Source organism: Microcaecilia unicolor, chromosome 2 (genome assembly GCF_901765095.1).
Source record: "Microcaecilia unicolor chromosome 2, aMicUni1.1, whole genome shotgun sequence".
Classification (NCBI taxonomy): domain Eukaryota; kingdom Metazoa; phylum Chordata; class Amphibia; order Gymnophiona; family Siphonopidae; genus Microcaecilia; species Microcaecilia unicolor.
Genome location: NC_044032.1, coordinates 220,058,744 through 220,074,284, shown reverse-complemented (window position 1 = coordinate 220,074,284; position 15,541 = coordinate 220,058,744). Strand labels below are relative to the sequence as shown.

At 42.2% G+C, this 15,541-nt stretch overlaps 1 protein-coding gene across 1 annotated transcript in view; it reads left to right on the top strand.

Annotated features, from left to right (window-relative positions):
* VPS13A (vacuolar protein sorting 13 homolog A) overlaps positions 1-15,541 on the top strand; it is a 556,982-nt gene that overhangs the window by 407,415 nt on the left and 134,026 nt on the right. The window contains exons 58-60 of the mRNA XM_030193720.1: positions 7,029-7,098; positions 8,969-9,077; positions 11,160-11,273. Of these exons, the coding sequence (XP_030049580.1) occupies positions 7,029-7,098; positions 8,969-9,077; positions 11,160-11,273 (293 nt within the window). The remainder of the gene's footprint in view (positions 1-7,028; positions 7,099-8,968; positions 9,078-11,159; positions 11,274-15,541) is intronic.

The window sequence follows — 15,541 nt, the reverse complement described above, 5'->3', positions numbered from 1 at the left end:
GGCAAAGCACAATAGCTGCCAAGACAAGAAGAGCACTTTTGGGGAGTGCAGTGCAAGCATTGCACCAGGGAGATTGCATTCAGTTCTTGTGGCCATATCTCAAAAAAGATATAGCGGAGTTAGAAAAGGTTCAAAGAAGAATGACTGAAATGATAAAGAGAATGGAACTCCTCTCATATGAGGAAAGCTACAGAGGTTAGGGCTTTAGCATGGAAAAGAGATGGCTGAGGGAAGTTATGATCGAGGTCTGCAAAATCCTGAGTGGTACAGTACAAGTAGAAGTGAATTGATTTTTCACTCTTTCAAAAAGAACAAAAACTAGGGGACACTCCATAAAGTTACATGGAATTACTTTTAAAACAAATAGCAGGAAATATTTATTCACTCAATGAATAGTTAAGCTCTGGAACTCTTTGCTGGATGATATAGTGGTTAGCGTGTCTGGGTTTAAAAAAGGTTTGGACAATTTCATGGAGAAAAGTCCGTAGTCTGCTATTGAGACATACATGAATAATCCACTGCTTGCCCTGGGAATGGTAGCATGGAATGTTGCTACTATTTGCATTTTTGCCAGGTACTTGTAACCTGGATTGGCCACTGTTGGAAACAGGATACTGGGCTAGATGGACCATTGATCTGACCCATTATTTCGGATATTATATTTGTATGTCCTCCTGATGGAGGTTAAGGTCCTTCATGGGCCCATGTCCATCTTAGCTACAGCGTTTAGCTACAGCGTACCATAACCAAAAGGCATGGAAGAGGATTTACAGCAAGCTGAATGTATCTTTCACAATAATTATAACATTGAGGACCCGTGGAAGCAACGAGGAGACATTAGGAGTATAGCCAAGGCTAATCCGGCCACCAAAAATAGAGGTGAACCTTCTAGCCTTCTTACTCTGTCCTTGATCAAGCACCAGGTCCTGTCTTCTTGATGACGCCAATATATCTAGAGTCAGCCAACTGGTCAACTTTCGCTCAGCAGTAGAGAATGTAAGATTCTTCCATGTCTTACTACGTGGATCCTCCTCCCAAGCTAATTTTCTGTCAATCCTAGCATCACAACTATAAAAAGGAACAATGGCTGAACAATCTGTTTTAAGCTAAGCTTCAGCTCCAACCAGGTCACATCATAGAGCATGTATCAGGTCACATCATAGAGCATGTATCAGGTCACAAAAGGCAAGTCATTTGAGGTATAGGCATCATTGATAGGAGGTCTAAATGTAGAAACTATTTTTTAGATATAAGCATATACATGCATTATAAAATATTTAGTACATTTTTACTTATGCATCACAATACATTAACACCCATTTCCTGCTCAGAATATACCATTTTTTAGGCACGTCTTATGTACATGCCTATTAACCTCCGTTATAGTATGTATGTGTATATCATTTTTATATGTACACTAGTAAAAAAGGCCTGTTTCCGAAACCAATGAAACGGGCGCTAGCATGTGGTTTTTTTTGTGTGTGTGTATGTGTCACAGAGTTATTTTGTGTGTGTGTGTGAGTGTGTGAGGGTGCGGTGTGTATGCAGGTTGTTGATGTGTGTCTTTTTTTTGTTTTGTTTTTTGCTTGGGGGTTGGGGGATGTGCTGTGCTGTGCTGGCAAAGTGGGTTGGGTTGGTGTGTGGCTTTTAGGGTGTGTTTCTGTTGTATTGTGTGTGTGTGGTTTTGTCTGTCAAGGAGGTTTGTGGAGGGGGGGTCTTTCTGTTGGTGAAATGTAAATGTGGTTGTAGGGGGGGTCAGCCTTTGTTGAGTGTTGTTTTTTTTTTCCCATGTTTTTTTTTTTTGTGTTGTGCTGAGGCAGCAGTGTTGTTTTAGATGGGCGGAAGGTAGAGGAGCACGTTCTTCGTCTGTCGGTATTTTTTGGCCGTTTCAGGGCTGCTGTAGGGGAATGCTGGAAGAGAAATGTGCTGTTGGAAGCAGCGCCATCTTTTCCCATTGGGCTGGGCTTCTGGGCATCCTGGAGGTGGGTGACGGCTTGCCTGAGGACGGAGATGGTTGTTTTAAGTTGGCGGAAGGGAGAAGAGCACGGTCTCGGGCCGTCAGGGGGTGATCCGGTATGTTTGGTCCATTTCAGTCCGGCTGCAGGGGAATGCTGGAACATTTATGCGCTGCAGGAATCAGCGCCGTCTTTTTCCGGATGCTCGGGGAATTCCCGAGGTGGGAGACAGCTTGCCTGAGGCTGGGGATGGTTGGGCACGTCCTTGGCCGCTTCCGCAAAAGGGGAAGAGGAAGGGGGTGGGGAGTTTCCTGCAGCCGCCTGAGAAACCATGTATTCTTTGTTTGTTTTGTATTATTAGTTTGCATTTCTGTTGAAGAAAGAGTGGATGCCTTTCGAATGATGGAGGTGGTGCGTCGGTGTGCGGTTGTTTCGTTAGTTTGGCAGCCAGTCTCCAGCGATTCCTAGGCAGGGAAGGAGTACTCCTCCCCCTTCCTTGGTCGTTGTTTGCTGCTGGCTGGGTCGCGGGTAATCCTTCCAGCTGGGCCGCAGCTTGTCCTGTTCGCCCACGTCCCAGATGGTGACGGGCACGTTGTTTTCAGGCTCCTCTGACTCCATGTCAAGCAATCCCAAATATAGTCTGTGCTATAGGCCCTCTGGCACTCTTCAGTACTGGCATTAGGCATTTAAAAATTTCCCCCCCCCCCCTCCCCCGGTCTATTTTTGCACATACCCACAGCAGGAATATTCTTCTCTCGTTCCAGTGGTGGTTCTGTGCTCTCCGTGCTGCACAGATAATGAGCCATTTTGCTGGGGAATGCTCCTCCCTTATTGTCAAGTAGTTTCCTCTGATTGGTCCGTCTTCCGTTGCCTGGGAACGGTGTTGTGATGGTCCTTTGTGTTTCAGAATGTTGAGGGTGTTTTTTCTGATTGGTCCGTCATGCGAGGGCGGGGCAGAGAGACATGGTCAGTGTTGTGGCTTCACCACCATGAATCCATGAACCCTTCAGTGAGTGACTGAGTGACTTCAGAACGTTGAGGGTGAGTTTTATTATAGTAGATTGTAACCTTAATAACATTACTCCTATAATGTGACATGAACACCCAAACAATCAAAAACTTTCAAAGGATGTTCATCAAAGGAAGATGCAGAGATAGCTAGGTCCAGCTGTACTCCATGTGTTATAAACTTTGGGGCCTCCTAGAGCAGCAACCCGGAAACACGCCCCATATGGCACAATCCCAGGTGTTCCCACCCCATCCGCTGCATCACAACCAAGCAAGGAAGACTAATAAATGGGGTGCAGTTTTGGTTCCCTTGCTTCCTGTACTGCCTGCACGTAGCTAGCTACAGCCCTGCCCTTGATGAGAGGAGTTTATTTATTTGCATTTATATATTGCATCATCCCACAGAATATGGAAAGTTTTTTTTTTAAATACCATACATACAAAATCATGTTCCAAAAGACATCTTACTCCTAAAGATATGTTTTAAAAAAACAAATAAGTCTATAATCATTAATACTTTCCTGGATAACATTTCAAGAATCCATAGTGTGCCAATATGATGGGGATGGTACAGGAACAGAAAAGAATTGACTGGGAATGTTGAGGGGACAGTAGCAACATCATGGGGATCGGGTGGCAATGGAATATAATTGACTGGGGACGGATGGGGACCAGGAGATTATGTCCCTATGCACACATCATTATTTATTTTTATGTTTGTTTTTGTTACATTTGTACCCCACGCTTTCCCACTCATGGCAGGCTCAATGCGGCTTACATATTGTCACAGGTACTTATTTGTACCTGGGGCAATGGAGGGTTAAGTGACTTGCCCAGAGTCACAAGGAGCTGCCTGTGCCTGAAGTGGGAATCGAACTCAGTTTCTCAGTTCCCCAGGACCAAAGTCCACCACCCTAACCACTAGGCCACTTCTCCACTATTATGAACATTATTAATTGGAATGACTGGCTGTTGGTATTCTATGGTAAAGCATTATAAGATATACCGTATGTATTCATTGTTGATCATAATCACATTACATAGAACGTAACACTGATTTATTTCAACGGTTTTATATCGCACTAGTCTGAAAATATATTTATCTAAAGTAGGTTTGAGAAAAACATACAAAACAGTTAAAACAATCATGACATGAAAATTCAAAACAGCATTATTCTGAGTAGTCTAAACTAGAAAGCACCAGAACCTTCAAAACCAGAACATGTCCTTTAATGAGAAGATGCTGTACATCATTTACTCGAAACGGGCCGTGTTTCAGCATTCAGTGCCTGCATCAGGGTCTACTTGCAAATTAAAGCATATGTTAGCATTAAAATAAAATATATGGAAAGATATAAAATTTAAAAACAGTCTGTAGAAATAAATGTAAAAAAAAAAACCACACAGAAACCACCTACAAACGAATAGATAGTGATGTAATCGGAGACAAGTATATATGCTTGCCAGTGGTTTTCCAAAAAATTAATGAAAAGTAGAGCAATCATGAAGCTGACTGATAATCATAGCCATCAGAAAAAAATACATATATATAGTGAATACTCACTAATCTTGCAAAAGTAGTGGCCAATAAAAAGAAGACATCTAAACATCCGTCCAGAGCTTGTAGAATATCACCTTTATATCACTTCAACCTGAAAAAAGGTATCTATATGAAATAGTCATAACCGTGGTGTAATGTTCCTTTAAGGAGGAAAAGCCTCAAATGATAGGATACTCCTTTGTTGATCTTTAAACATTAGGGAGTTCCCTCTATTCATCATAGGCTCAAAAACCTCCCTCCTCCACACAAGGTACCCTGAACAAATTAGTTCTGCTTTCTGCTAACGTTATGGGGTTCACATATCTTTCCAGCTGTACAGTCTCGTGTTGCTGTCCACGGCCCAACTTTGGCCCAAGTTTCGATTCTTGCATCAGGGTCCGTGGAGTCCGTCAACTGTCGCCTTCTTAAGTAGGGGCTCAGGCACTATTGGCCATATGCTCATGAGAAAATTAGTGCTTGGTCATTAATAGAAAAACTCAGAAATTCTGCCATTTTACCCATACTCTAAAAATGGCCTTAACGCATGGGAATGACCCACATAAGCACACTCTAAGGCCACTTTCTTCCATGGTTTAGTAAAATGGCGCCTTAGTTTGTCTGTTTGTTCTGATTTAGATTGTAAGCTCTTTTGAGCAGGGGCTGTCTTTCTTCATGTTCAATTGTAAAGCGCTGCGTACGACTGGTAGCGCTATAGAAGTGAGAAGTGATTTATAGTAGTAGTAGTAGTAGTAGTAGTTTGTGAACCCACTAGGGACAGAAGAAGTACCTGTACTGCTTTGTTAGTACAACAGAAAAGCAGTATATGAAAAATCTGATAAATATTCATATTTTTAATAGTAGACAGGTATAAGATGCATTCACAGAAGTGTTGCTGCAGTTTGCACTCCTATGCTTCAGAGAGAGACAATAGAAGACGTACAGCATCTGAAACATTTTTGTGATGTGTTCTTTTTCTTAATGCACTTAGCGCTCGATTTTGTAATTTGATTTTACGGTTTTCTGGACACACAGGGGGGTAAATTTATTAAATGGCACCTGAAGATTGGCACAAAAATAATAGTGTTTAGCACTATTCTGTAAACAGTGATGGGAGTTAGGCGCCATTTATAGAATAGCACTAAGCACCACAACTACATTTAGGTGTGACCATTTACACCAACAAAGCCTTGGAATAAAAAAATATCAGAGCAAACTCTTTCCATTGTTTAGCAGCTTGAAATGCTAAAGTAAAATCTACCATTTTCAGCCTCTTTGTTTTCTTTTTGGGAAAAGGAAAGGAGAACAAATGATTGCAAGTAATCCTAGATCTAACAGAGACTGCAAATTGAAAATGCGAATACAGATAATCTGGGACTAAGCCATACAGTAGTTTGTAAAGAAGGCAGGCCAATTTAAACAGAACTGTAGCTTTGAATGGGAACCAGTGATGTTCTACATAGCAAGGAGAAACATAATCATATTTGGTTAAACCAAATATCAAGCAGATTGCAGTATTTTGAGATTTTGAGTAATTGAGATTTTGAACATCCTAAATATACTAAGGTACACTAATCCAGTTGTGAACAAAGCAAAGCTTGTATCAGTAAACAAAATGAAGTTGCATTGAAATAACTACGAACACAGTGTAGCTTTCTCATGAAAAAAAAAATAATTTTCACTAAGGAAACAAGTTGTGCTTCCATTGAGGCAGCACTGTTCACTAATACACCTGATGTTTTTATTACAGTAGACAGCTGATACTCAATTTGGCCAATATGAATAGAATCCTGACATAATCCCAAATAGTAGCAACATTCCATACTTCCAATCCCAGGGCAAGCAGTGGCTTCCCCATGTCTATCTCAATAGCAGACTATAGACCTTTCCTCCAAGAATTTGTCCAAACCTTTTATAAACCCAGATACACAGGCATCGATTTATAAAATTGTCCCTATAATGGGGGCAATTTTGTAACAAGATATGTGTCCAAGCGGGAGAAGGTGTCTATTATATAAAGGAAAATAGGAACCTATGTGCTTTTATAAAATAGATACCCAGAACCAGTCACAGTAATGAGCAAATGCTAGTGTACAAGTTTACACCTGCTTTGAAGTTGGGTAGCTGTGTTTAGCACTTTGTGTGCCTAGATTGTGACTCTGCTGTGCCCAAAGTATGCTTCTGGGAATGCCCATGTGCAGTTCATATATGAATGGGCACGATCTTTTCAGCATGCTTACTTATATCTAAGTACATGGCTGTGCAGTTAAAAGTCCTTTTTCTTGCTTAAAGCCAGCTTTATGCAGGGAAACACTATACCTTTACTTCCATTGTGTACTAAAACATATAATACAAATTTTAAGAATTTTAATTAAGTTTGAATGGAACCCTTTAATACAAGATGATGTCCATATCAATAGCTACAGTGCTGTGGAACACTTGGTTACTTTTAGAAAACATGTTTGCAATCCTTTATTGGAGAAAAATATCAGAGACCATGTTTTATATTTACATTCTTACATTCACAGCACCCAAACCATTTACTGATGTCAGTATTGTAATGAGATCTGCGGGACATTCTGAAATATCACGTATCAAGTAAGTATTATGTCCTGCAAATAACTTTTCTCTCACCTTTTTTCTCCTTGGCTTCTTTCAGTTCCTTCCCCAGACTAACAGTAAATGTGAAAATTTGGCTGTGTACCCATCAATATGACTTTTGTTCAGTTTTTAAATCTTGAAAAATGTGTTTTAAAATTGTAGTGGCAGTCACTTTTCCAAATTGAGGCTGTATATTAGCTTTTTCCCCCGTAAAAGAAGTACATTTGACATTTGTTTTAACTTCTAGTACCGTGAATGATAAATTACTTAGGACTCCTTTTACTAAGGTGCATTAATAGATTTAGTGCGTGTTAACGATTAGCATTTGCTAAATGCTAAGAAGCCCATTTTATTCCTATGGGCTTCTTAGCATTTAGCGCACGCTAAATCCATTAGTGCACCTTAATAAAATGACTCGTTTGTACTTCTCAGAATCTGAAGGATTAGATTTTTCGTTTGAACCGGTAAGATGCTATGGATTAATTTTTGTGGCTGTGATGGACATTTTATCTGTTGCTTGTATTTATTTTCTTTGATTTTTTTTTTTTTTTGCTCCTCTTACCCTATAATGTAGATAATACAAGTTGAGTTTTTTTTTTAATTGTAAATGAAGCTTTCTGTTAAGTTTTTTTCCTTAGTGTTTGTGTACAACTTGCCTATATTTGTTTTGTTTGTAAAAGCACAATTCTGAATAAAATTAGAACAGTTCTGATGTGAAAATTGGGGTTATTGCACTTTATCAGGGTTTTTTGTTTTTGTTTTTTTTGTTTACTGACAATCGGAAGCCTTTTGGCATGTTTTTCCTGGATTTAGCTCATATCAGCCTGCTTATCTGACATTGCTGCCTGGATGTCCAACCGCCACCTGAAACTGAACATGGCCAAGACCGAGCTCATTGTCTTTCCACCCAAACCCACTTCTCTCTCCCTCCACTCTCTATTTCAGTCGACAACACCCTCATCCTCCCCGTCTCATCTGCCCGCAACCTTGGAGTCATCTTCGACTCCTCCCTCTTCTTCTCTGCCCATATCCAGCAGACAGCCAAGACCTGTCGCTTCTTTCTCTATAACATCAGCAAAATTCGCCCCTTCCTCTCCGAGCACACCACCCGAACTCTCATCCACTCTCTCATCACCTCTCGCCTTGACTACTGCAACCTACTCCTCACTGGCCTCCCACTTAACCATCTATCCCCCCTTCAATCCGTTCAGAACTTAGCTGCCCGTCTTATCTTCCGCCTGGACCGATATGCTCATATCATCCCTCTCCTCAAGTCACTTCACTGGCTTCCGATCAGGTACCGCATACAGTTCAAGCTTCTCCTACTAACCTACAAATGCACTCAATCTGCAGCCCCTCATTACCTCTCTACCCTCATCTCCCCTTACGCTGCTACCCGTAACCTCCGCTCACAGGACAAATCCCTCCTCTCAGTACCCTTCTCCACCACTGCCAACTCCAGGCCCCGCCCTTTCTGCCTCGCCTCACTCTATGCTTGGAATAAACTCCCTGAGCCCATACGTCAAGCCCCCTCCCTGCCCATCTTCAAATCCTTGCTCAAAGCCCACCTCTTCAATGTCGCTTTTGGCACCTAACCACTGTACCTCTATCCAGGAAATCTAGACTGCCCCCAATTTGATTGACTGCACTTTTTTGTCCTTTAGATTGTAAGCTCCTTTGAGCAGGGACTGTCCTTCTTTGTTAGATTGTACAGCGCTGCATAACCCTGGTAGCGCTTTAGAAATGTTAAATAGTAGTAGTAGTAGTAGTAGCTGTATTCATGATAGCCTCTTGTGTGCTTTGTTTAAAATAAATTCCTTAAGTTATTTATGGGTAGTTAACGTGGCCCTTGTTTTATTTTAAATAGATACTTCAAGGTTTTGATTCAAGAAATGGATCTCAGGTTAGACCTTGGATTTCTCTATGCACTTGTTGAACTTTTTACTCAATCTGGTGAAGTCTCCAAAGATCAGGAGGTAAGACTTAATAGAAAATGGATCATGCAAAATAGGGAAATTCATTTCAACATCAAGAAACCAAAAACTCTGCATTTGCTTTTCTAAGTGTTACTTTGGAAACTGCAAGTGATGATTGTAATTAGTCTGGCCACCATACCCCCTTGGAACTTTTCTGTAGGTGTTATACTGGTGTGTTGTTTTATGTAAATATAACTTAACCAGTAAAATGGTGCAGTTCTAGTTATGTGCAATATTTTTATTCATTTATTAATAACTATTTTCCTCATTTTTGAAGAAATTCACCTAAGGTGGTGTTTCAAGTTGCATCATTTATTAGCAGGTTAGACTTTTGTACATGAGGAACAGTAGAGTATGCTGGTACAGGTGTTGGTTTTACCTGAGATGGATTATTGTAATGTCTTATATTTAGGTCAGACAATGAATCAGACTGCAGTGTTTTGCAAAATACAGATGCTGAGTTAATATTGAAAGCTCACCCTAGTAATCCTGCTAGGATGAACTTTCAATATTCCACCGGAGGGAATCGGGGATGACCTCCCCTTACTCCCCCAGTGGTCACCAACCCCCTCCCACCCTAAAAAAATTTTTTACAGCCTGTATGCCAGCCTCAAATGTCATACCCAGCTCCATGACAGCAGTATGCAGGACCCTGGAGCAGTTTTAGTGGGTGCAGTGCACTTCAGGCAGGCGGACCCAGGCCCAACCCCCCCCCCCCCCCCCCACACCCACCTGTTACACTTGTGCTGGTAAATGTGAGCGCTTCAAAACACACCCGAAACCCACTGTACCCACATGCAGGTGCCCCCCTTCACCCCTTAGGGCTATGGTAGTGGTGTACAGTTGTGGGGAGTGGGTTTTAGGGGGGGGATTGGGGGGCTCAGCCAGGGCCGTAGCCAGACAACAGATTTTGAGTGGGCCTAGGCAAGAAGTGGGTGAGCACCAAGTGTTTCCCCCATTCACCACCACCCAAAAAATATCTCAGCTGGTAGAAAAATGCTTCTTTCCATCTTGGCAGTCTGCAGCAAGCATGCACTGAAAACTGAGCATGTGCAGGTGCCGGTATCGTGGAGAGTAGAGTAACCATCAGGGGGAAGTCTTCAGCTGCTGGAGCTTGGGATACCCACCAGCTACCACTAAACATGTGATATTGTTGGGTGGGCCTGAACCCTAAGTGGGTGGGCCCTGGCCCATCCAGGCCCACCTGTGGCTACACCACTGAGCTCAGCACCAAAGGTAAGGGAGCTATGCACCTAGGAGCAATTTGTGAAGTCCACTGCTATGCCCCCTAGGGTGCCCGGTTGGTGTCCTGGCATGTGAAAGGGACCAGTGCACTATGAATGCTGGCTCTTCCCAGGCTTGGATGTGGTCGTTTTTGAGATGGACGTCCTCGGTTTCCATTATCGCCAAAAACCGGGGACAACCATCTCTAAGGTCTACCTAAATGTTGAGATTTGGCCGTCCCCGACTGTATTATCGAAACGAAAGATGGACGCCCATCTTGTTTCGATAATAGCCCTTTGCCAGTACGTCCTTAGAGATGGGCGCCCTTAGAGATGGTCGTCCCCATTTGATTATGCCCCTCCACGTAACCTTTCATAGTTTACCCTGTTCCCAATAAAAAATGTACATTCTAATGATTATTGCACACTGGCTTATCTAGGGATGCAGAATTTTCTTTATAAGAGGGACCTAGATATATTTATATATTGGGCTGCTATTGAATGGAATATTCTAGCTGCTGATACTAGAGGGTTAGTGAACTATCAAGTCTTTTAATATGCTATTAAAACTTTATTACTTAATATTTGAATACTAATTAAGAGGTTTAGTACAGTCTCAGGCTAGTAATTGTATCTGTTTTGCAAAGTACTATGTCCTGTTGTGGGGTGAATTTGGGGATTGATCGTATCAAGGGAATAGTGATGCATTTTGTTATATATAATGAATCATGGAATAATGTGTATGTATGTATACTGATGTCTATGCATTTGTGATTGTATGTTGTTGTAATCTGCACTGAATTATTGTGAGATATTGGAATATAAGAACTGAAATCAATTGTTCAATATGCGTTCATAGGTTGAACTTTTCAAAAAGGATGTAGAATATATCCAGGTGGAGCTGAGTACAGTGTCATCAACAGATACATCACAAATCAGTTTATATGAATTTTTTCATATCTCTCCAATTAAGGTGAGCAAAGATATAAGAAAACTAAAACAAATATGCTATAAATGGTCTAACAGAGGTGATCCCATATGTACAAGTGATTTTAACAATTAAAGAAATAAAACCGCCCAGGGGCGGTTAACCAGCACCTTTATAGGGGGGATATAAAAACATAGCCCCCATATTTGAATATCCCTAGGCCTCATTAATAAAAAAACTGCCCTTGGTGCTTCTGAGTAGCTTTTGTCACATCAGGAAATATTCTTAACAGCCATCTCAATAAACTTGTGGTTTCGATGCTTAAAATAATTAAGCAACCAGTCACTGGATCTAAAATGAAAGACACAATCGGTGAAGATGGTATAGCCAAGTTCTCATCGGTAGTTCCTAATATTTCTGTCAAATGAAGACTATCCTCAGACACTGTGAACTTTTTTCAAGTTCCTTTATTTCCTTTTTGAGATGAGGTGACCAGAACTTGCACGCAGGACTCAGGAGTACCAGGACCTATACAGAGGCCTAATTATATCCTTGCTTTTGTTCTCTATCCCTTCTCAAGTAATTCCTAGAATTTGAATTACTTTTTTAGTAATCCTCTCCTATTTTCTGTCATTTGTATCTCTGATCACCTTACTCATCACTCTTATTGGACAGAAAACAGAGGGTAGGGTTAAATGGTCATTTCTCTCAATGGAGGAGAGTGAACAGTGGAATGCCGCAGGGATCTGTTCTAGGACCGGTGCTATTTAGCATATTTACAAATGATATGGAAATCAGAACGATGAGTGAGGTGATTGAATTTGCAGATGGCACAAAACTATTCAAAGTTGTTAAAACACATGTGAACTGTGAAATATTGCAGGAAGACCTTAGGAAATTGGAAGACTGGGCATACAAATGGCAGATGAAATTTAATGTGGACAAATGCAAGGTGATGCACATTGGAAAGAATAATCCAAATCATAGTTACCTGATGCTAGGGTCCACCTTGGGGTCAGCAACCAAGAAAAAGATCTAGGTGTCATCATAGATAATATGCTGAAATCTTCTGCTGGATGTGCGGTGCCAGTCAAAAAAACAAAACAGAATGCTAGGAATTATTAGGAAAGAGGTGGTGAATAAGGCTGAAAATACTGTACTGCCTCTGTGTCTCTCCATGGTGCGACCACACCTTGAGTACTGCGTTCAGTTCTCGTTCCCGTATCACAAAAAAGATATTGCAGAATTAGACAAGGTTCAAAGAGTGACCAAAATGATAAAGGGGATAGAATGCTTCTCATAGGAGGAAAGGCTAAAGAGGTTAGAGTTCTTCAGCTTGGAAAAGAGATGAATGAGGGGAAATATGATTGAGGTCTACAAAATCCTGAGTGGTGTAGAAGTTACACGGAAATACTTTGAAAACAAATAGGAGGACATATTTTTTTCACTCAACGAATAGTTAAGCTCTGGAACTCTTTGCTGGAGGATGTAGTAACAGCGGTTAGCGTATCTGGGTTTAAAAAAGGTTTGGACAAGTTCTCAGAGGAAATGTCCTTAGTCTGTCCATAAACCAACCTCTCCTCTTCCCTGTTACGTCTGTGGCCGTGACCACCCTCAGACTTACCCTGTTTCTGGGAGTCAGTGGCTGTGCTGGCTTCTGCTTGTCTCTGTGTCTGTCTCTGTCTTAGTTTCTCTCTGGCTCTGTGTGCTGATTGCCCTACTGAACCTCACCTGTGTGGGCTATGCCTTTTCCAAGATGGCTGCCGCCGACTCCTCTATGCCAGTATCCAAGATGGCTCCCGCTGGGCTGACTTCTCTGTGTGTCAAGCCTCTGTTTGGATGCAAGGTGATTGCTGCAGCTGTGCCTCTGGTGTGGAAGGGCTTTATTAATCACTTAGAGACTACAGCCCTGGCCCTTTGCATTTCATCTAGGGCCCTGGTGTATAGAGTGCGCTGTACACTGTTTCAGTGTTTGCTCTGTGTGAGTTTCTATGTTTGACTAGATAGCTTAGGCACCGTGTGGCTTGTTAGCCTGTGTATAGCTTTGCTAGTGCTCTGTGTTTGTTTAGACTAGCCAGCTTAGGCACCGTGTGGCTTGTTAGCCTGTGTATAGCTTTGCTAGTGCTCTGTGTTTGTTTCCAGTGCATGACTTGTTAGCTTGGGCACAGCTTTGTTGTTAGCTGGTGTATAGCTTTCAAGTCTCCTGAGTGTGCTCTGTGTATGTTTCTTGTGTATGACTGGTTTGCCTGGGTATAGCGTTTCTATTAGCCTAGGTACAGTTTACTAGTCATTGTGTTTAAACCTGCCGACTGCCAGAACCCGGACAGTCCCTGCCTGTCGGCCTTGCCTGCGCCTAGGTGCCAGGGGCACTCCTGGATCTTCATTCCTGCTGTTCCTGCTTGCAAGTTCCAGTTCCATGTTTTCCTGTAAGTCCTACCGGCTGCCAGAAACTGAGGGCTCAACCCTCGGGGAAAGGTGGTCAAGCGTAGGTGAAGCCTAGGTCCAGTGTGTTCCAGTCCAGCGGGTTTCACTCCTGTATGTTCCAGTCCTGTGGGGCCCTCCAGTGTGTTCCAGTCCAGCGGGCTCCACTCCAGTGCGCACCCGTCCGGTGCGTTCCAGTTCCGTGTATTCCGGTGTAGAACTCCAGTCCGGGGTTCCGGTCCAGTTTTGTCTCATCTCTACCTTGGAGGTGATCTTGCCTGCCACTGCCGCTCCATGGTAGTGGCCCATGGGCTCACGAACCCAGTGCTCCCGGGGAAGAAGCCTGACAGTATGCCAAGGTCCTCGAGCACGCGACATTCCCCCATTCTCTATTTCTGTTGATAACACTCTCATACTCCCTGTTTCATCAGCTCGTAACCTTGGGGTCATCTTCGATTCCTTCTCTGAACATATTCAGCAAACTGCTAAAACCTGTCATTTCTTTCTCTACAACATCAGCAAAATTCACCCTTTCCTTTCTGAGCACTCTGCCAGGACCCTTATCCTCACTCTTATCACATCTTGCTTAGACTATTGCAGCTTGCTTCTCACAGGTCTCCCATTCAGCCATCTTTCTCCTCTTCAATCTGTTCAAAATTCTGCTGCACAACTTATATTCCGCCAGTGTCGCTGTGCTCATATTAGCCCTCTCCTCAAGTCACTTCACTGGCTCCCTATCTGTTTCCGCATGCAGTTCAGACTCCTCTTATTGACTTATAAGTGCATTCACTCTGCAGCTCCTCAGCCCCTACACTCCTCCCCGGGAACTCCGTTCACTGGGTAAATCTCTTTTATCTGCACCCTTCTCCACCGCTAACTCCAGACTCCGTTCCTTTTATCTTGCTTCACCATATGCCTGGAATAAACTTCCTGGGCCGGTCCGATAAGCTCCATCTCTGGCTGTCTTCAAATCTAGGCTAAAAGCTCACCTTTTTGATGCTGCTTTTAACTCCTAACCCTTACTCACTTGTTCAGTACCCTTATTTTATCATCCCCACCTTAGTAATTCCCTTATCTCTTATTTGTCCTGTTTGTCCTAATTAGATTGTGAGCTCTGTCGAGCAGGGACTGTCTCTTCATGTTCAAGTGTACAGTACTGCGTACATCTAGTAGTGCTATAGAATTGATTAGTAGTAGTAGTGGGCAAACAACTGCTTGCCCTGGGATTGGTAGCATGGAGTATTGCCATGATTTGGGTTTCTGCCAGGTACTTGTGACCTGGCTTGGTCACTGTTAGAAACAGGATACTGGGCTAGATGGACCATTAGTCTGACCCAGTATGGCTACTCTTATGTTTTTATGTATCTCAGGATCATTTATGAATATGTAAAACAGCACAAATCTGAGTACAGACCCTTGGAGCATTGCACTAGTGACTCTTTTCTATGTAAATAACTAACTATTTAGTCCTACTGTTTCGTGTCTTTTAGCCTATTTGCAATCCATAAAAGGACAAGGACTCTTATCTTATAATTCTTCAATTTCCCAATGAGTGTCTCATAAGAACCTTTGTAAGAAGCCTTCTGAAAATCCAAATATATCAACCAATTTACCAGACTTGCTTTTGCTGAATCATTGCTGACTCATTCCAATTAAGCTGTGTCTGTGTGGTCAATAATTTTTGTTTTTAGTTTATTTTTACCTTTTTGCCTAGTGGTAGTGTCAATCTTACCTGTCTATAATTTCCCAGATAACCTCTGGAGCCATTTTTAAAACTTGACATTATATTGGCCACCTTCCAATCCTCTAATATCATTGCCATCTGGAATAGTAGGTTACAGATAACTAGCAATTTCAAGTTTAAGCTCTTTCAGGATGCTGGGGTGAATGCC